Source organism: Dama dama, chromosome 17 (genome assembly GCF_033118175.1).
Source record: "Dama dama isolate Ldn47 chromosome 17, ASM3311817v1, whole genome shotgun sequence".
Taxonomy (NCBI): Eukaryota; Metazoa; Chordata; class Mammalia; order Artiodactyla; family Cervidae; genus Dama; species Dama dama.
The window spans coordinates 19,721,139-19,742,593 of NC_083697.1; the positions used below are offsets into that span (position 1 = coordinate 19,721,139).

The 21,455-nt window shown below is 38.9% G+C and overlaps 1 protein-coding gene across 1 annotated transcript in view; it reads right to left on the reverse strand.

Annotated features, from left to right (window-relative positions):
- The window catches only part of ANK2 (ankyrin 2), a 346,470-nt gene extending 335,032 nt beyond the window's left edge, over positions 1-11,438 (reverse strand). Inside the window, exon 1 of the mRNA XM_061164158.1 lies at positions 11,303-11,438. Coding sequence (XP_061020141.1) covers positions 11,303-11,386 — 84 coding nt within the window. The 5' untranslated portion in view covers positions 11,387-11,438. The remainder of the gene's footprint in view (positions 1-11,302) is intronic.
- Positions 11,439-21,455: the final 10,017 nt, after the last annotated feature.

Below are 21,455 nucleotides of genomic sequence, written 5' to 3' on the forward strand. Positions count from 1 at the left end.
GTTCATTGTTTCCCTTTCTTTAAACAACATGGGATATTATGAGTATTTTTGTAAAATTAGAAAAATGGGGTACATAGGATTTCAATAGAAGACTTATATTAACCAGCTTCACTGCCATTATCTCACTATTAATAGAGGTGTTTTGCTGCTTAATAGTTGATCATTGTAAATTGAGATTTTGTGGTTTCAGATAAAGAAAAATATCAGGTTTTTCTCATGGTACTATTCTCAGAAATGTCAAACATGTTACTGTGACCCTTCCCATCTATTGTTTTATTGTCCAAAGAATTCACACTATACCTGAGATTTGTGGAACCTTGTTTTTGTTAGAGTGAGAATGTTAGGCCATTGAGGCAAGAAGACTATGTACGGGACATTTAAGAATAAACCCTGTAATCAGAAACGTTCTAGATGAATGCACAGGAGAAAAACATGAAAAAAAAAAATATTGACAGAAGCACAAACCAGTATCTGATGTAATACGTGGTGACTTAAGGGGGAGATAACGTTCATTCTATAAAAACTGAGCTGTCCTAAAAATAAAAAAAAAAAAGCTACCTCTTCTACTCAACCTTCTGTGTGTGTGTCTGTCTGTCTGTCTGTCTTCCTCGCTGACGCCACTCATCCCTTGGGTATTCCTGGTCCTGCCGGGGCTGGACCTCGGCAACTACAGATAATTGGTCTGTGTGGGATAAAGTGGCTAGATTAGCACTATGCCCTAAATAGGTGAGCAATTCAAACCAAAACTCAGTCACTATTAATCCTAAAACCCCAGTGTCGTTAATGCTGTTGTTCAGTCGCCAAGTCGTGTCTGACTCTTTGCAACCCCATGGACTGCAGCAGACCAAGCCTCCCTACCCCTCAGCATCTCCCAAAGTTTGCCCAAGTTCATGTTCATTGCATTGGTGATGTTATTCAGCCATCTCATCCTCCAATCATCATCCAACCTTTCCCTTTCTATTTGCCATGCAGTAATGGGATCAGACAGAGAAGGCAATGGCAACCCACTCCAGTACTCTCGCCTGGAAAATCCCATGGACAGAGAAGCCTGGTAGGCTGCAGTCCATGGGGTCGCTAAGAGTCGGACATGACTGAGTGACTTCACTTTCACTTTCATGCATTGGAGAAGGAAATGGCAACCCACTTCAGTTCTCTTGCCTAGAGAATCCCAGAGTCGGGGGAGCCTGGTGGGCGGCAGTCTATGGGGTCACAGAGAGTCGGACACGACTGAAGCGACTTAGCAGCAGCAGCAGCAATGGGGTCAGATGCTACGGTCTTAGTTTTTTTAATAGTTAGTCTTAAACAGGCTCTTTCACTCTCCTCCTTCACCCTCATCAGGAGGCTCCTCAGTTCCTCTTCACTTGCTGCCATTAGAGTGGTATCATCCCCATATCTGAGGTTGCTGCTGTTTCTCCCGCCTGCCTTGATTCCAGCTTGTGACTCACCCAGCCGGCATTTCTCATGACATGCTCAGCGTACAGGTTAAACAAACAGGGCGACAGCAGACAGCCCCGTCTGCTCCTTTCTCAACCTTGAACCCATCAGTTGTTCCACACAGGGTTCTAACTGTTGCTTTTTGACCTGCATACAGGTTTCTCAGGAGACAGGTAAGATGGCCTGGTATTTCCATCTCTCTAAGAACTTTCCACCGTTGGTCATAATCTACACAGTCAAAGGCTTAAGCCCAGTACATGGACTTATTCAGAGTCTTAGACTAATGTATTACTCGCATTTTATTAATGTTACTCAAATACGGTTTTCAAAATAGTCTAAATTTATTAAAATAAATGGGTAATTTACATTAAGACTTTTCCTAATCACTACTATAAATTATGGGCTATGAGCAAACTGTTGCCAATTTTGGAATTCACAAAGTACAGATACAAAACCATCCAAAAAGAATTTTACATATGTATTTTATTTTATCCCTGTCACTTGTTTCATTTTGTTCTGTATGTTGTCCTGGGAGAACCAAATCCCTTTGCTAGAACTAGAGGGTAAACTCCGTAATGTAGATTCTATTCTAATATCAGATTTACTTGTTCAAAATGAACAAACAATTATAGTACCTTGAAACACACACACACACACAAACCTGCTGTGCAGATAAACTCTAGATGCAAATTTACTGTATCCTGCTGAATCTACAAATTCTGATGCATGTCTTCTGATACGGCTGGAAGAGGCCACGGGACAATCCCTCCATCCTTCTCCTTACCTGTGCTACATAGGATAAAGCATTATCAGGGAAGAGCAGCACCTTGACTTTCTACAGAGGATGGGAAGCTGACAATCATACTGAAGGTCATATCAGCTTTCTTCAGGAGATTTAGAAGAAACATCACAACCCTGAATATGACCAATCTGCCTCAGCACTGTCACAGGCACACATTCCCAGTACATGCTGTGTGCCCCAGCAATGAACAAACTGTGGCATACTGCCACGTCAAAGTCCTGGGACAGAGGAATAACTCATACAAATGCATATGTGATAGCCCTCTCATCTTCATGCTGAGGCAGAACAGAACTGATTCCTATAGGCTACTTATAAAGTCTATTCACTGACCATTTAAATGCAAGCTTTGGAACAACTTTTCTACACAAATGATGATAAATGATAAGACATGCTAAGCCTCAGTTGCATACACAATCGTTAACTGTACTATACTACTACAGTTCATGATAACATATGCATACCAAATTCCTATGTAGATCTTGTCTTTTGAATCTGACTGATTTAAGAGGGCACTGAAATGATTTATTGTGCCTTACATGGAAAATACTATACAATTGTAGCAGGTGAAACACATCTAACACAGATTTCATTGGATGTGAGTTAAATAAAACAGATACTCATACTCATTTTAATAAGCCAATAGGATGGGTAGTTCTAATGGTATCTCTAAATTACTGAATATAAAGTGTCTGCACTTGTTCTAGTTTTTTTTTCTTCCTGATTTTCATTTTAGAATATTGGTTTCTAGGTCTGTTGCCACCTCTCTGTGCAATGATTACGATGAGAGAATGTTGTAAAATAAGAGAGGAGGGCAACTCGCCACCACACCCTCTCAAATCAGGGCAAATATTTAGAACACCTAGGAAAAGGAATCTTTAGGGAAACACATTTTATGAAAACAGAACTGAAACCCTGACACAGAAAATACCAAAGTTCTCATACATAGTTCTCATAAGGTTTTGCTTTTTTAAAACTTTCAATAATTTTTTAAAAGTTAGAACACCCTCACCTAAACTGGTTCAATTTGCCAGAGATATTTGTTGCTAAAGATCAGCATGACAATAAATGATTACATTAAAATACTTATAAAAAGGTATCACATACTAGAACTTGGTAGAACAATCTAGAATGGTCCACGTTTCATTTTTAACTTATTCAAACTTGCAAAATCCACACAGATCCTAGCACTTATTTCTGTCTTCATAGTTTTACTTCTAAAATACTCCCTTACTTCTTCCTCTTCAAACCTTAAGTGTTCTTTGAAGTGGCAGTAGCTATTATTGTCCTTATTTTATGGATAGAAAGTCCAAGGCAGCTAGAGGCAAAATAATTGGCCATGAGTCACTCTGCCTGCCAGTGAAGATGGACAAAGACCAAGGGCAGAAACCTGTAGACAGACCATGTAAGTGGGAACAAAGGAAAAAGTCATGAATTTCATATTCAAAGATCTGAAAATACAACAGGACCTAGCTACGTGGGGAGAATTGAAAAGCATGCCAATACACAAAGCAGGCTAACGCACAACAGATATAATAACAACCAAATAAGAAAAGCCATTTTCAGCTAATATGTAAAATCTTAGAAATTCCTGTATAAGTGTTCTAGGTAGTTACAGTCCTGAGTTAACCATATCAGTATCTCTTAAAGTAAAGGCAGAGACTGATAATTTGGATAATTTATAAAAATGTTCTCATGTTTATTTATTGGAATTTACTATTGACTATAGAAATAATGTATAAATATAAATATATATGAGGCAAGGCCTTCATAAATAAGTGACTAGAGATATATAAGAGAAGGACACAGTAAAATTCCTCAAAGAAAATGGATTCCAAAATGCAAGCCTAGAACTGACCAAGGCTCAGAGCATCAGGATGCAACAGCGAGAGTTCACTCACCAAGTTTATAGCTGTGAGCTACAATAAATGTCTCAACAGTTTCTTAGTCTTCAATGTAACTTGAAATTATATGGCTGAAGTTGCTCCATCTGATTGCCTGTGTTCCTTCATACTGAAGTATTCGTTGAAATTCAAGGCTTAGGTCTATTGCTCATCCACTCATATGGCTTAGTGTTTTAACAAAATCACACTGATCTCTTGCTCTCCTCCAGGCTCTTACAGAATTAATTTTTGGCAATGTACAACATAATAATTATTATAACATAGGTTATACATAATATTCATAATATTTCTCCAAATGGCTTAGTTTTCAATAGAAATGTCTGCTCAACCAGATTATAAACTCAAAGTAAGGGTACCAAGCATTGACTTTCAGTTTAGGAATACCACAGCAGCTCTCGCAGGACTATACACCTAGCAAACCATTGTTGAATTAAAGCAACTTTCCTATGCATAAGGGAGAAACATCTAAATTAAGCTGAGTTAAACAAGTTGATTCTTAGAAATTGAAGCTCGTTAAGTAAATGTTAGAAATCAAGGTCTTTGTCTTAATGAGCACAAACACAAATTAGTGGGTAGAAGATGATAGTTGTCTATGAGCTACCAGGAGGAAAAAACAAAAACAGGTCTGGTAGCTAAGCATAAGCTTACCCTCTAGATTCAGGTGTATCATTAACTAGAACATTTCTTACTGTCTCCTTTCCTGGTGGTTCAGAGGTAAAAAAATCTGCCTGCAATGCAGGAGACACGGGTTCGATCTTTGGGTTGAGAAGAGCTCCTGGAGAAGGAAATGACAATCCCCTCCAGTATTCTTGCTTTGAAAATCCCATGGACAGAGAAGCCTGGTGGGCTACAGTCTATGGGGTCACAAGAGTTAGACATGACTTAAAGACTAAACCACCACCACCACCAGCTTTAAACAATTCACCCTCGCTGAAGGGTTGGAAGGCATTAATGGATTTCAAAGAAATGCCCTATCATATTTACTTGGTCTCAAGTATATAAAAGATTTTTTTCTATCAAAAAATTGTTTCATTTGGTAGCAATCCCAACTCTGACTTTCCAAAGTAAAAGGAAATTGAGATGGTAAATTTATTTGCTGTGATGAATCTGGTCAGTGCCAACTAAGATAAAAATAGTGATTTTGTTTCTGCTACTACAGAATGCAAGCAGGAAAGAAATACAACTGTAGACTCATTTATAATTTAGTATGTTCTAACAAATGCAGATTAAAGATCTTAATTCTATTTCAATATGCAATCACTTGTCTCTTTAGAAACTTTATCAAGAAGGAAAAAGAAACCTCAAACACTTTGTAAAAGAGTACATGAAGAAGAGTCTTCTACAGGACAATTACTAAGAATATCACGCTAACAAGTTCCTCAAAAGAATAATTAGAACTCAAATTATGACAGTAGGATCAACTTTTTATGCTAGCTTAATTTAACACACCTAAACCACATCAAGATACCTGTTTACTTTTTTTGTTGTTCCATTCATTTTTGTGGATTTTCAAAGTCCAGTACATTTCTGTGTAAACTGAAAGAGACATCTATACAAATATGCCACAAGATGTAATGGAAGCAAAATGAATAGAAAAAGAAGTCCTGCTTAGAAGAATATTTCAGAGAGTCAGGAAAAATATCCTCTTTACATATTATTTCCAGGGATTAGAGTAGGCATTTTGGAAACCGTGATCAACTGATGAAAGATAGGAAGTAACATTGGGGGGAAAAATCTGGAGGATATCTTAGCAGAAGATGAAACTATAGATAGCTTAGAAGCTTTGCTAGAGACACAGGAATAGCTTAGCATAGAATAACTTAGCATCTGGTTTGCATGCGAGAAATGGTTCAAAATATGTCACTTCTTGATTAGTGGGAAAAATGTCCATCATTTCTCCATCACCATCTCTATATAAAGCTTCCGAGTCTCCAGTTGCTAATCAATAAAACTGGGATAACAGTATTCGATAGGAGTTATTGTGAAGATTAAATGATATGGTGTATGTGAAGCATTCTAGGTTTTAGATGTAGAATAAGAATATAATAGGAGAAAAATGCTTTCTCCTCTTGTATCGTTACTATTGCCATTTAGACTTAAAAGAAACAAATGTAATAGCCAAGAAGCAATTTAAAATATGTAACTGAAACCAGAGATTCTTCTTTCTAAAGGAACTCAGCTTCATGGTTGCTGACCACATTCTAAAGCAATGGTTCTAAACTCCAGCACATATCAAAAAGAGTGGGACGCCTGTCAAAACTCACCAAAAATGATTGAGCAGACCTAAAGTGGATCCTAAGAATTCTATTCTTTTAGTAGGCAACCCAGGTAATTCTGGTAGTTGCAGTCAGCAGACAGCACTTTACTCTAAAAAGGACATTTTAGGATTAATTTTCTAGTTATTGCATATGAAATTAGCAGTGGAAAAAAAATAAGTGTCATGAAGGTGAGTCCAAAGAAATGGAAACGAGTGACAGATAAAGAAAGAAAATCATGGAATATCAAGTTGCAATGGATTTTTCCATCCAGTAAAAATACTTCCATCATCTCTGACAGATGGCCATTATAAATACCTTCACTGATGGGGAATTGCTGTCTTGCAGCAACACACACTGTTTTGGATTATAAACTAATGTAAAATAAAGGGTAAATCATAAATTTTTGGAAAATTGAAGAAATGGGGTATTATTCTGGGAGAATTATACATTGAAGCCTTTCTAGTCCTGGTTGAAAAAGATAAGGCACTAACTGAAATCAAAACTAATTTGACTGCCAGACAACTGCCAGATCCAACACCCAAACATTGGATCTGCTACCTGATTCCACTAAAAAAGTCATACTTGCTGTGGCTGCTATAAAAATAAACCTTTCACTAGGTCTGTCATTCACATTTCAATGGTGCAGTATTTCCACCATATATCTGGCACTACATTCATCTCCCCATTTAGGCAGTGGCAAGTAAACAGCAATAAAATTATATTAAATCAAAATAATGTTGCAATGCTCATGAATATTCTCAAATAATGGCCCAAGTCAAAATTGTTTAAATGAATATAAGATACATACAAAGCCATTTTATTACTACTCTGTTAAAAACAACAGTACATATTTATATTTTAACTTCATCTTTATATTCATTTCCCCAAACAAGGAAAATAATTATAAAGCCATTTAATTATTTACTTGTTTTAGAAGAACTTACCAAACCTAGTGGCTTCAGATGGCTCTGCCACACGTGATTGATGTCTGGGCATTTCTGTTATCATTTATGCAAATTATCTAAGGCTCCTGCAGCCTCTTTCAGGGCAAATCCATTGTCATGTCACTGACACAGAATTGAAAAGTGTGGGATGCTGCACACAAATATGGTCTTGGATTCTTTTCATCTAATCTGCCAAAATATTATCTGGGATAAGAAATTTTTATAGAGTTGGTTGGGATTTAGAACAGGCTGAACACTCACCCTGATACATCACACTAGTGTCAGGGCTTCCTTTTCGTTCAGGATACCAGGTGAGAATTCCAGCAGTTCTCTATCCTCTTCTCCATTCTCACTAGAATGTTCTCACTAGAACATCAATCCCAAATCTGTGCCTTAGCTAATATTTACTGATATTTGTGTGAAATAATTGGGCCTTAAGGAAATTATTTTGAAGGAGCATTAAATGAAAGTTTCTATGAATACTCTGGCAAAAACACTATCTGATTTATTTTCTTTGGACACTAAGGAACAGCAAATAATAAATACATCTGTCTCTCTCTCCAAAAGTATCTTTGTGTACAGCTTGAGAAAAAGCTACTGACATCCAGGAACTGGTCTGTTCCTATCAGTTTGACCTTAGTGTTCTACTGTTGAACATAAATAATTTCAGAGAGCATCCCATCATCAGACCAGGCCACTATGTGACCATGATGGAGAGGGACAAAAATGACACCACTCTCTTATCATGTCTAAACACAGACAAAACATGAATACTGTCCAAGCCACAAAAGTCCAGACTTCTGAGAGACTGCCACTTCTTTACTGATTCCACTTTAGTCTGCTCTCCTAGAGCTAAGATTTACTGGGATACACAATCATAAAACTGACCCTGCTTCCTGAGAACACCCAACCCAGAGTGAGTCCTTGTTTTCTTGGACCCTCCCCAAGATCACTCATTCAAAGCCCAAATCTAATGAGTCATTTCTCACTCAGCTCCTCACGATGAGCATCCACCCTCAGTGCAATGGCCTGTAATCCCAACACACCAAACCACACGTGTGCTCCTGGGGGGCTTTGCAGGAGAGCACCGATAAACGCAATGACTGAAGCCAGAACAGACATTCTTAACAAAAGCTAAAAGAATTCCTGTCTTCCAGATACTCACTAAAATTCTAACACAAAATAAACTCCTTGAGCTTATTTTCTCACATGGTGGGTTTTGTGGCAGAGGAGCCTTTAGTTCTGACCCTCAGAAGAGTTACTTTTGTGAGGTGTAGAATAAACAGGTGAATTGTGCTCATCTGCTAAATATTTACTTGAGGAAGAGGCATATTTCCAAAAACTAAGATTCAACATATTAGATCAACACCCAGGCCACAGTGAGCCTGGTGGTCCATAATCCTGGATGCTGCACAGAATCCTATGGAGGATTCAATAGAAACCTCTAGTAGAAAGCAGACGATTGAATTAAAGTGATAGACGACATTGACTTCACTCCAATTCCTGCTTTTCTCAGATTTCATCCTTATTAGGGATGCTTATCTCTTGATTATTATTTCCTCATCAAAGCACATTTAATGGTCTGTTGAATTTAGCAAGAGAGGGATGACTGGTGTTTTCTGGCTTGGACAATTTAGAAGTTTCTAAATATGAAATTAAAGTTGTCTGCTGGGCAAAAGATGTGAAGCATAACTCTGAAGACCTAGGGTACATTTATGTAAATCTCAATAATTTGTATGAAATCAAGTTTCCAATTTTAACATATAATTTGTGACATTTTGAAAAATGACTATGAGCCTTTGCAAAGTACCAATAGTATATTATGCCTTTCTCTAAAATAATCTCTATAGTCTCTATATATAGACTTTCCTTCTACATGCTTTATTCCAATAAATAATTCCCACTTAAGGGAACAGCAACAACACCTAAAAGTTACTGTCAACAATATATTAACTACTGCTCAAACAATACTAAACACATTATTTTTAACCCTCACAAAATACCAAAAAGTATTCACGATTATTCACATCTTACAAATGAGGACCTGGATCAGAGATATTAAGTGATAGGCTACAAGCACAATATTAAAGAATTAAGATTCAAACCCACTTATGTCTGATTTGCCAAACTGAAGGATGTTTATGCGTGTGTATGTGTTCTTTTTAGATGAAATTACTTTTAATACTCAAAATTCACTATCTTAACAGCTCATTTAATATATGCCTATTAATGTATGTACAAACACACACACATTCAAAGCTTGCTATCAGTTGCTATTATTTTGACCTTAAGTGTGGAAGAGAATTTATTCTTAAAGTAAATATGTTTGAGAAAATGGAATTTTAAAAATATTATAGTTATCACATATGATGATTTTGTCTCCTCTATCCCCTCAGACACTTTAAGATGGCTTTGGTTGTGTGAATTTAGTATCATCACTCAGAGCTTAAAATCTCCTTGAGATACATTCTCCAACCCTTTAATAGTTCTGAGTATATTGTTTCTAATATAGGCCAGGCCCTTCAGAGAGAAATTAAGAGGATTTTGGAATGATATTGTGAATGCAAGCAAAAATTCCCTTTTTCCTTTTCCCTCTCTCTAGCTTTCTTTCTCTTTTCTAATTGTTTTCTTTTAATGTTGATCAATTAGCTAACACTATAAAAATGACCTCAAGGGCTGGGGTATCCAGAATCCTTAAGTACAAAAGGATATTCTATCAATGTTCCTGCCTGCCCTGAATTATCCTTTTGCCTTTATCAGATTGCATCATTATCTTCATGCTATTATCTAAAAACTGTCATAGGTGAGCATGCTTATTTTTATCAAATTACATGGTATTGTACAAATATACTAATCCCTTGCTTGCTTATACAGTGATCTTTTGATATCAGAGGTTTTGAATTTTTTTAGATCATGAGACATTTAGTACATCAGGGATCTATCACTTCAAACACCATGCAATTTCAACATTATTAAAATAAAAAAATATTCATTTCTTCAAGATACCTATTTTTTTAATCTGCTCATTCAAAACCCTAAACCATCTAGCACTGGAATCCATTTACATTAGAATCACAGATCCTGCCCGTATTATTGACTCAGGAAATAAAGGATTTTAGGAGACTTTATTTAAAAGGCCTCTCTGTCAGAGGTGGAGCTCAAAGAGCTCTGTGAGGCTGCAACAGTTTACCAGGAGTCAGGCCATAAAGAAAGAAGTGCTGGCATTGGGTGGGGCCGAATAGTTTGCATCTTTTCCCACTGTTTCTCACTGGTATCATTTCCATGATAATCACAGATGTGGGAACGCATGCCAGGGTAAGAAATCCTGCATATGGCTCTGTGTGCCCGACACCCCGTACCCCATAACACTGTTAGCTGTTTATGTTAATCAATGAAAGAGCTATCACATTAATGTCTGGGAAAACTGCAGAGGAGCTAAGCAAATCAAAGAAATATCATGGTGGGGATCAAATTTCTCCTGTCACAACAGTCTTTTCTCCTTAGGAAGAATACACCTAGCACAGAACCAAAAGGCATTCGCTGTCCAGCCATCTCAAGATCACCACGGAGCAAACACATCTGGCCCCAAATCTTCCTTCTGCTCCACAATACACCTTGCTTAACCCATTCCTTTCTAAAGAACTCAGCCATTCTAAAAACAAAATGACTCTCTCTGTACCCAGTTACTACCAGAAGCATCTATCTGCGGCCGCAGTCCTCAGTAATCCATATGCCGAACACACCTTAACTCTGCGCTGCTCATCATGCTCCAGTCAACCTGCCCATTATGAATCCCAGCTCCTTTCCTGTCCTCAAAAAGCAGCAGCTTGCACCTGCCCTTTAAAATGCAATGCTTGGCACGGTTATAGTCTCTAGTTACTCATAACGCTCCGCGGTTTCTACAGCCTAATATTACACTCTTACACAAACACACACACACATCTCTATACGGCAGCAATTTACCTTTTTGGGTTTTTTCCTTCTCTGACTACTGCCATTGAACTTCTCTCCACTGTCGCTTTTCTGAGCTGCATCTTCGTTCATCATTTTGCACAGTTTGGAAAGAAAACAGCTCTGCCATTAAACCCGGCCGCCTGTACGGACCACTAGCGAGTGTGCACTTACTGGAGGAAAGCAGGCGGCGGAGGAGGGGTGGGGAAGGGGCGCGCTCGGGGAGGGTGAGGACGGCGAAGTTGCCATGGCAGCAGCTGCCACAACTGTTTATCTGATTGCATTGTTAAATCTGATTCAGCCAATTACCATCAGGGGCCGGTTACAATGAAGAAAGCCTTCAGAAAAAAACAAACGCCAGGGACTCGAATGATTGGGGACTCTGCCGGCTGGTTTTTGACACACCCGCAATTCGATCGGCTTTCCACCCACACACAAAACCTGCACTTAATTTTCTTCCTACAGGTACTTCAACACCAAGCAGACACAATGTGTAATGAGAAAACTGTAACACCCTTGAATGTGTCTCTGAACCTGAAGAGGTACATTTTAGCTGGTGAAGAGGCTACTCGATGAACAGGGTTAGCCATTAATATTCTAAAGTAAATGTAAGCTACATTTTTAAGATGTTATTCACTTGGTTCCAGAAGATAATCTTTCAAAACTCAGCTCAAAGATGATTTCTGTTATAAAGCCTTGAGAGCAGGCTCCCCAGCACCCAGGTAACACAGACCACTCCCTCTTCTCTGCCTCCTCCTTCTCTGCCTCCTCCTTCTCTGCCTCCTATGTCAGAACTGAACTGTTCTGACATAGCACTGTAGCAGCTTACCCAACTGTTTACCCAGCTGTCTATTCTTGACAGGCCAGGAGCTTCTTACAGCCAGATATATATATATATATATATATATAGTGTGTGTGTATGTGTGTGTGTAACACAAATGTAAGAAAGTTGTAGAGCTGAAACATTTTATAACTGATCTTAAAAGTCTTCTTAACCTAATTCTCTCTACTAACTGATGAACAAAACATAATTCCTGCTCTCCAGGAGTTTATAAAGTTCCAGAATTCTTCCCGATAAGAAAAGAAATCAGCGTTTGTTTTATAACAAAAAAACCAACTTCACCTATTGGATTGTGGTGGTCATACTTGTATATTGAGGTGGTCACAATTTGTTGTAAATTGTGGGTGCAACCAAAGCCCAATATGCTTTGTACAAACACACACATGCACATACTTAACACTCATCTCTATTCCTAGAAAACAAACTCAAAGGATAACACAAAGAATACTTAAATGTAAAAACAGAGTAAAGGATTAAATCAATGAGATAATATATATATATAGAGAGAGAGATATGTACTTTGAAAATTGAAGGTACTTATATAAATGTGTTGTTTTAATCATATTATTAATACGAATATACGTAATTTTCAACTCAGAAAAATCTACCTTAAAAATGTTTCTTACAGGAAAATGGCTACCAAAATTGGGAGTTCGTTTTTCCAGTAAACACAGCAAGAAAAACACCTTCTTTCCCCATTGCTATTGGGGTTGCTCTTTATCTCCGCCTGACCATTCCTGAGACCCTGGCCACTTCCTCATCTAGTGGCAGCCCCCGCTGACTGCCTCTCACTCTCTCCACCCTCCTGCTTGAGCAACCCCGTCCCATCAGTGATCCCTCAGATCCCACAGACAGGATAGAGGCAATAGAACTCTTTTTTTCCTAAATGAAATCCTACAGGAACTTCTACAGAAGCCTCAAAAGCCTGACCCCCACTGCTGTCAGAGCCCACACCAAAATCCCTCATGATATCCCCCCATTCCTCCACTATCTCCTCAACCAGCCCCTCACTCATTCCCTCACCTGTTCCCATAGTAAATCCCTTTTTGATCTTTCTTAGGAGCACCCTCAGCCTGGAAACTGTATTAATTTACTCAATAAATGTTTATTGAATGCCTATCATGTGCTAGGAATTAACCACTAGGGAGACACTGTGTCCTAACCTCCAGGGATATAATGGTGAACAAAACAGGCAATGTTTTTTGCAATCATGGTGCTTATATTCTAACAGGGAAAATAGAGAGTAAACATAAATAACAGTGATAAGAGCTATGGGGTGGGGGGGAAAGTAGGGTAAAGAATGATGGGGAACAGATGCTATTTTAGATAAGTTGCTGACAGAACAGTCTCTAGAAACCTGAATGACGTTAGGGACCAAGCAAAGCAATTATCTGGAGGAAGAATATGTTTCCTTATTGTATTAAAAACAAACTTCAGGCCCCTATTATATGCCATGCAATGTGTCAGGTTCCATGTGGGATTTAGAGATAGATGCTAATCTTGCCCTCAAGGCAAAGAGAAAAGCAGTTCAAAAGTCCTGAAATGGGAATTTCTTGTAAAACACATTAGAAAAATTATGATACCCCAAAAGGGGAAAAGAAGGAAAAAGAAAAACTTTTCCAGAAACTGGATCTATAGGAGAGATATGTTATTAATACCCTTTATTCGCATTTGATGCCAGAATGTGTTTTTCAATCAATGGGTTTGGTGGCCCAATTGGGAACCTAATCATATCATCTTTGCAATGTAAATCACAAACAGATGTACTTCATATTTCATTACTTTATGAATCAGCAACTTTTGTGTTTGAACCACCTCTTGTAACATTGCCTTCTCTCTCAATATCCAAATACATAGTACACAGCTTAGACACACAGATGCAGACCTCCGATTTGGACAGTGGATGCTTCTTCTGAAATGCTAAGCCTTTCCATAATATACTGTCTTTACAGAGTGAAAGTGATGTACACATACTAAACCAGCATACCACAGAGGCAAGCACCCATATTCAAAGTGTTAAACATCTCAGCAAGTAGCTAAATAGGTGCTAGTAGTATTACATGCATTACAATATTAGAAGGTGAATTTTATACACATCGAGGTTATCAGCAACGTGTTATAGTATTGTGAGTGTGTGGGTTTCTCTTTTGAAGCTTTCAATCAATTTCTCTGTACCTCTCTAGTGGACGCGCTCCCCTTTCCAATCTTACAGTGCCATTTTTGTGGGCATCTGTCCAACTGGACATGAAGCTTCTTAAGGGCAAGACTACTGTCTTGCATTCCACATGGAACCTAAGACCTTGGATGGTATATAGTAGGGGCCCATGGCTCATTTTTAAATGCAACAAGGAAACATTTTAAATATTTACCATGAAATTATACTTATGGCTAAACTTCCAGTGGATAAATTCTTCATATTGTGTGTACTTTCTGACATCTAGGAGCTAAGCATAATTTCAAACAAGATTTTTAAAGATATTTGAGAAACTGGAGTTGCAGCACATAAAATAGCAGTGATGACAGTACCTTACATTTTAAAGCATTTTATAACTTATATACTTTGTAGCTCCAAAATGTAAGATCCACAAAGACTGAGATCTTTGATCACTGATCTATCCTGAGGGCTTATTACAATACTGGCAGATGACAGACAGAATTATTTAGTGACTTTATGGGACTCTCACAACCACACAGGGAAAAAGATTAACATCGACATAGTGCAGGTGAAAAAAATTGAGGTAAAAAGCAGTTTGGTGACCCTCCCCAGATAACAAGGTGAATAAGATACAGAGCTTAACGTCTCCTAATTCTAATGTCACTATTCTTTTATTAAATCATGGCTTGCTTCAATGAAGAGCAGCCACTTAATAAAGTACAGTAAGATGGAAAATGCCAAGAGCAGAAACCATAGTCAGATGACAATGATTCAAGTAGAAAAAGGAAATCTTTATTAGTTTTATATTAAGCATATTTTATAAGCATGGACTTTTAGAGGCAATTATATTAATTTTAATATGCCTACTATGTTTTATTAAACCATTTGAATTAACAATACTACAAAATCTGACACATATACATACTCATACTGACACATTATAGCATTATTTGAGTGGGGAGAATTTCCCTGAAATATAGGCAACTGTGTCTTAAGATAGGTTACCTTCCATAAGTTTGTCAGTTAAAGTTGCCTAGTGTTAAAAATATTTTTTTTTACAGAAACAATGCTATCAATAAAGGCTTAGTTCTCCAAAATTCTCAAAAATATTTCCTACTCACTATTACTTGTAGTAGAGAATCATAACTAGGCAGAGATTGGACAGTGGTTCATCAGAAAATCTCTTTTCCTCCTGGCCAACTAGACCACTGTCCTGGGTTGAAATGTCCCCTCTTCCAAAAAAAAAGGACTTAAGTCTTACCCTCCAGCATCTGTGAATGTGACCTTACTTGGGAATAGAGCCTTTTGTGAATGGAATCATGTAAAGATGAGGTCATGACGGATTAGAGTTAGACTCAATCCGATGACTGGTATCCTTACAAAAGGGGAGAAATCGGCATAGAGACTCACAGCAGGAGGAGAGCCACATGAAGACTGAGGCAGAAGCAGGAGCGATACGGCTGCAAGCCACGGAAGACCAGCTGCCGGCAGCCGCCAGAAGCTAGGACAAGGTAAGGAAGGGCCCTCCTCTGGAGCTTTCAGGAGCGCGGCACTGACAGCACCTTGACTTCAGACTCCCATCCTCCGTAACTGAGAGAATAAAGTTCATCTTAAATTGCTCAGTTTGTGGTCCTTTGTTATGGCAATCCTACACAACCACACTTACCAGCCACCCTTGCCAATGCCCCCAGGCATGTGACTTGTTCTAGCATTACAGAACACAAGTCCATGTGCCCACTGCACAGTGAGGTCAAGCAGTAATAAAGCTAAAACATCAGAGTCACAGCAGAAAAAGGTTTATTGCAGGGCCATGCAAGGAAACAAGCGGATCACGCCTTAAAAACCCCAAACTACCCAAGAGCTATCAGCAAAGCCTTTATAGGAAAGGTGAGGGGAGGGTGTGGTTAGTTGTTGTAAACTTTTTGGGATCAGATCCTTTGTTTTTGAGGTCAGGTCACAGCTCTGTTCACCTCCACCAAAACAAATGTTATGCGCTGTACTGACCAGAAACGGCAAGGTCCCAAGGCTCAACTTTTCCCCTCTGAGGTCCAGTCTTTGTTTAAGATGAGGAGAGTCCCTGCACAGACCAGTTACCCCGTCTGAGAGCGTTCATTCAGCACCCAGTCTGGGTCCTCCTGCCAGTGCCCTGCCATGACTAAAGAGGCAGATCTCAGCTGTGGCACCCTCCGGGTCCCAGACCCTTCCCAGTTGTCATCACTGAGGGAGCAAGGTGCCCAGAACTCAGCTGGCTCTCAGAGAACCAGTTGTATGGAATCAATAAGATTACCTATTGTAACAAATACCAATCAGGTTCATTCCCAGCTCACAACTGCCATTCTTTGAGGATAGCCCCAACCATAGAGGTGGGCCTGAAGGAATGTTGTACAACATCCTTGCAATTGAGACAAGGACCACTTTGTTGTACGGTTGCCCCAGTCAGGCCTGTAGTAACCACTTCATCCTAGGCCTGAATGTTTCAACAAGTGTACCTGTCCACAGGCTGATTATTGCCCCATGTAGGTATCCAAATGTGATCATGCATGTGTGTTCAGTTGCTCAGTCATGTCTGACTCTTTGCAACCCCATGAACTGTAGCCCACCAGGCTCCTCTGGGATTTTCCAGGCAAGAATACTGGAGCGGGTTGCCATTTACTTCTCCAGCGGATCTTCCCAACTCGGTGATCAAACCTGCATCTCCTGCATTGGCAGGTGGATTCTTTACCACTGAGCCACCTGGGAAGCTCCATCCAAGTGTGATACCTAAACATTATTGTGAATCATGTAACAAGATAACTCTTTTAGTTTAGGAAGAATATATATTCAGGCTCCCCCAGTGGCTCAGATGGTAAAGAATTTACCTGCAAAGCAGGAGACCCGGATTTGATCCCTGGGTCTGGAAGATCCCCTGGAGGAGGGCATGGCAAGCACTCCAGTATTCTTGCCTGGAAAATCCCACGGACAGAGGAGCCTGGCGGGCTGCAGTCCATGGGGTCGCAAAGAGTCAGACATGACTGAGCAACTGAACAACACCAACAAAAATTCAAGTTCTGGGAGGAAGTGAGAAGAGGGCAATGGGGAGACATCCTGCCTAAATCGCAAGAAGAAAGAGACCTCCTCTTCAGTGAAGCTTTACATTTAGGAAAGGCCTCAAAGAAAAGTTTTGGAAATCCATTTCAGTTAACAAAGAAAGAACAAGACTCAGAAGGATTAGAAATTGTTCCCGAGCTTTTACGACTAGCTAGTAGCAGAAGGAAGGCCAGGATCCTGGACCCATGCCCCCTCACTGAGCAGCCTTTACACCATGGTAATCTTCACATGGGTGCACTTAGAAAGCTGATGCCGAATCTTAGCTACTTTTATTATTTACAGAAGATGTAACAGAAGTCAGAGAGAAATTAGTTCACTGAACAACCATGACCCTCAGGGAATGATTGGGATTTCCCAATCACCCTTGTTTCTCATGTAAAATGGTATATGTTCACCCCGGATTGAAGGAGGTTTATTAAATGTTTCATTGAGATGTATCTTAAAGACGCAGCAGCAACAACTGATTAGGGATGTACGTCTTTCCCTTTAAGGTTTACCAAAGAGATATATGATTGCCAAATTTAACATGTCCAGCATAAAAAGGAGCTTTGGGAACCCACTGCAAACAATTTGAGTACCTCACTTCACCTGCAAAGTGAAAGTGAAAGTCAGTCAGTCGTGTCCGACTCTTTGGAACCCCATGGACTATACAGTCCTTGGAATTCTCTAGGCCAGAATACTGGAGTGGGTAGCCTATCCCTTCTCCCGCAGATTGTCCTGACCCAGGAATCAAACCGGGATCTTTTGCATTGCAGGCGGATTCTTTACCAACTAACTGAGCTGTCAGGGAACCTGAAGAACCTAATTATTAAAATTAGCGTGTGTGTGTGTGTGTGTGTGTGTGTGTGTTCAGTCATGTCTGACTCTTTGTGACCACATGGACTATAGCTCACAAGGCTCCTCTGTCTGTGGAATTTTCCAGGCAAGAATATTGGAGTGAGTTTCCTTCTCCAGGGGATCTTTCCAACCTAGGGATCAAACCTGCGTCTCTCGTGTCTCCTGAATTGGCAGGTGGATTCTTTACCACTGAAAATTAGCATGGTGATTAATTACAGTCTCATTTTACATCAACATCAGCAACAACACTTTAGATCAAAGGTGGAGTTTTATGCGCGAAAAACAAAATATGGGTGAGCTCACCATGTCCATGCACCTGTCTAGGTCAGTTTTTCAGGACGCACTGTTGTCTGCTTGCTCTACTGTGGGGCGACTCCGCTCAGTCTCCAGTGATATATGAGTTCTTGAAAACAGCTGTTATAATTGAGTTTCTCTGCAGATGCAAATGGTACATTCGGGCAGGCTGTGTCCTTGACAGACATTTTTCCAATGCAATTTAATTTTATTACTGTAAACATTTTAAACCTTAACCTAACCCAGCTTGAAAATAAGTTACAATTTTTTAAACTACAAAGAGAAATCATGTCACCATTGATAAATACCCCACATTACAACTATCCAGAGGCTTAAGTCTCATACAAATATAAATCATATTTTAAAAGTGTGTAACCACAGTGGTAACAGAAGTGATAAAACCACAAAGAATTACAATGTTAGAAGGTAATTTAGAGACTACTGTATCCAGCTCGTTGCTTTTAACAAGAAAATTGAAGCCCAACTTTGTATGCTACTTACTCAATGCTATACCTACAGTTATTAGCACTTTGAATTCAATTCCAAGTTTTCTCATTCCTAACCAAGGATTGATATCTTTCAGTGGGGTGTCTCTACTAAAATAGACTTCAAGAAGCCCTCCCTCCTAAGCAAACACACAGGCCCAGTGATGGCCCAGTTACTCAAAGAACAGAGAAAAAACTATATGATTCCTTATACACCAGGCATAAATGTTTCAGGCATTAGAAGTAGAGAACTAAATGAGACAAAATATTTTCTAATGTTGCAAAATATGCCAAGTTTGGACCAGAGTTTACTATATATTTACTATAACAGAATCACAGGAGAGGGGAAAGGAGGATTGTTTTTTTCCACAATGTTGCTCTTCTCCAAAGACTCAAAAATAACAGAAAATTAGTGATAATATGAACATTAAAGCTTCAAAGAGACTTTAAACAAATGGCTATAATAAAAAAAGACAGATGAGAATGAATTATTAATGAATGACCACTACTACTCCATCCATTTAAAATAAAAGGTCAAAATGAAGAGTTTATTATCTATTAGTGCTCTGACTTGTAACTATCATCCTGTCCAGATTTATGGTACTCCAAATATTTATTGCTGTTGCAAACTACCTCATAAACTAAGTGGCTTAAAACGATAGTTCTCTTTGGCTCACAGACTTGTAGGCCTGGGATTCAGAGGCGCTCAGCTGACGAATTCATTCATATTCATGCAGTATCAAGTGAGACAGCTAGGGCATTCTTACTTGCACATCTGGGACTGACCAGTCTCTCTCTCTCCACATGGCGTTTCATTTTCCAGGTCTCCCCACAAGGCTGTGGCTTCTCACTGTATGGTGGTCTCAAGGTGGCTGTACCCGTCTATGACAGCTGGCTGCTAAGAGGTGGGCTGTGGAAAGTGCCAATTAAGGGTGCTACCATATTGTACTGGTCAAAGCAGTCACAAGGCCAACCCAGACTCAGAAGGTAAAGAAATGGACTCCACTTCTTGATGAGAAGGGTAGAAAGGTCACCTGACAGAAGAGCATATGGGATGGGAGCCATCCTGGAAAATGCAACCTGCCATAACGGCTGGCAAGTAAAGCAGGCAATGTGGGAGATGAAGTGTAAGGGCTGACTCTGCATCCTATAAACACAAGGTCTTTTCCCAAATGAACAGACTCTGCTAGCTATAAACACTGTGTTCTGTATTCTTTCATTTATTTTATAACCAAAAATGTCATCAATATTAATTTCTAGAATGATATTACTAGAATATATTACTGAGTCAAACTGGACTTATTTCCTCTTAAAGCAAAGTCTCTGTTGATCACCGAAGATGAGTCTCACATATTACACTTTCTGACTGTGAGCCACTGTGGCTAATAAATTCATAGGAAGTATTTTGTATATTTGAAGTACAGCTTGTTTTGTTCTTTTTCTTTTTACTCTTTCTTTCCATTCTCCTTGGCCTTTTACTCATTCTTGCATCCATTCTATCCTCCTATATAATATCAGTGTGACCTCATAACAACCTTAAATTTTACAGTATAAAAAATATGATAATAAAAAAGCTTAAAAAGAAAATGAAAATGTTATAGTTTAGAATTAACTTCAGCTAATGTCTAAAGAGAAAGGTATGCACTGCACCCATATTCATTATTTAAACCCTATACCAGGCAAATAACTGGAGACAAGATTATTAACTCGTAAACTACACAGTTAGTACAGCCCAGATTTAGTCTGTAGGGCTGATATGTATAAATGCTGGATATTATATTTGTTCAGGGCCCTAACAAATCCTAAGTGTCTAATGGGTTTTCTTTATCATTCAATATTCTTAGTGTTCTATTCTATTTAGGCCTCACATTTAGTGTTTATGGCTTGGTGGTAAAACTAAAATAGACAGTATCTATTTTAATTATTCAATCTGCTTAACTACCAAGAGAAAATTGAGCCTTGGGTCTTGATAATACAGTGATAAGCAGACCTGAAAGAGAGTTTCCAAATTCAGGTAGGAAGAAAAAATCTTCCTCAAGGAAGTTTTTTTGCAAAATTCAGGAACCAGGGTATAGGCAATCCATCCATTTTGGTCACACTGACTATCTATATAAATAACTATATAATCTCTACTTGCCAGTTGATCCTGCATAAATGTGGCAAAATAACTTTTATGACTATGTCAATTCACACAAACATTTAGAATATAACAAGAATAATGTATTCAATGCTCTATATGTTGTAAAGGGCGATAAAAAGTCTTATTTCACAAATGCTACTATCAGTGAATCCCAGGATATTAATGCTACACTTGGATCTATGACTATTCTATCTAAAATTACAGAAGTCTAACCAAGTAAAAACTGATATACAGCACTCCAAATTTCCTTTCAGTTCAGTTGCTCAGTCATGTCCGAGTCTTTGCAACCCCAAGGACTGCAGCATGCCAGGCTTCCCTGTCCATCA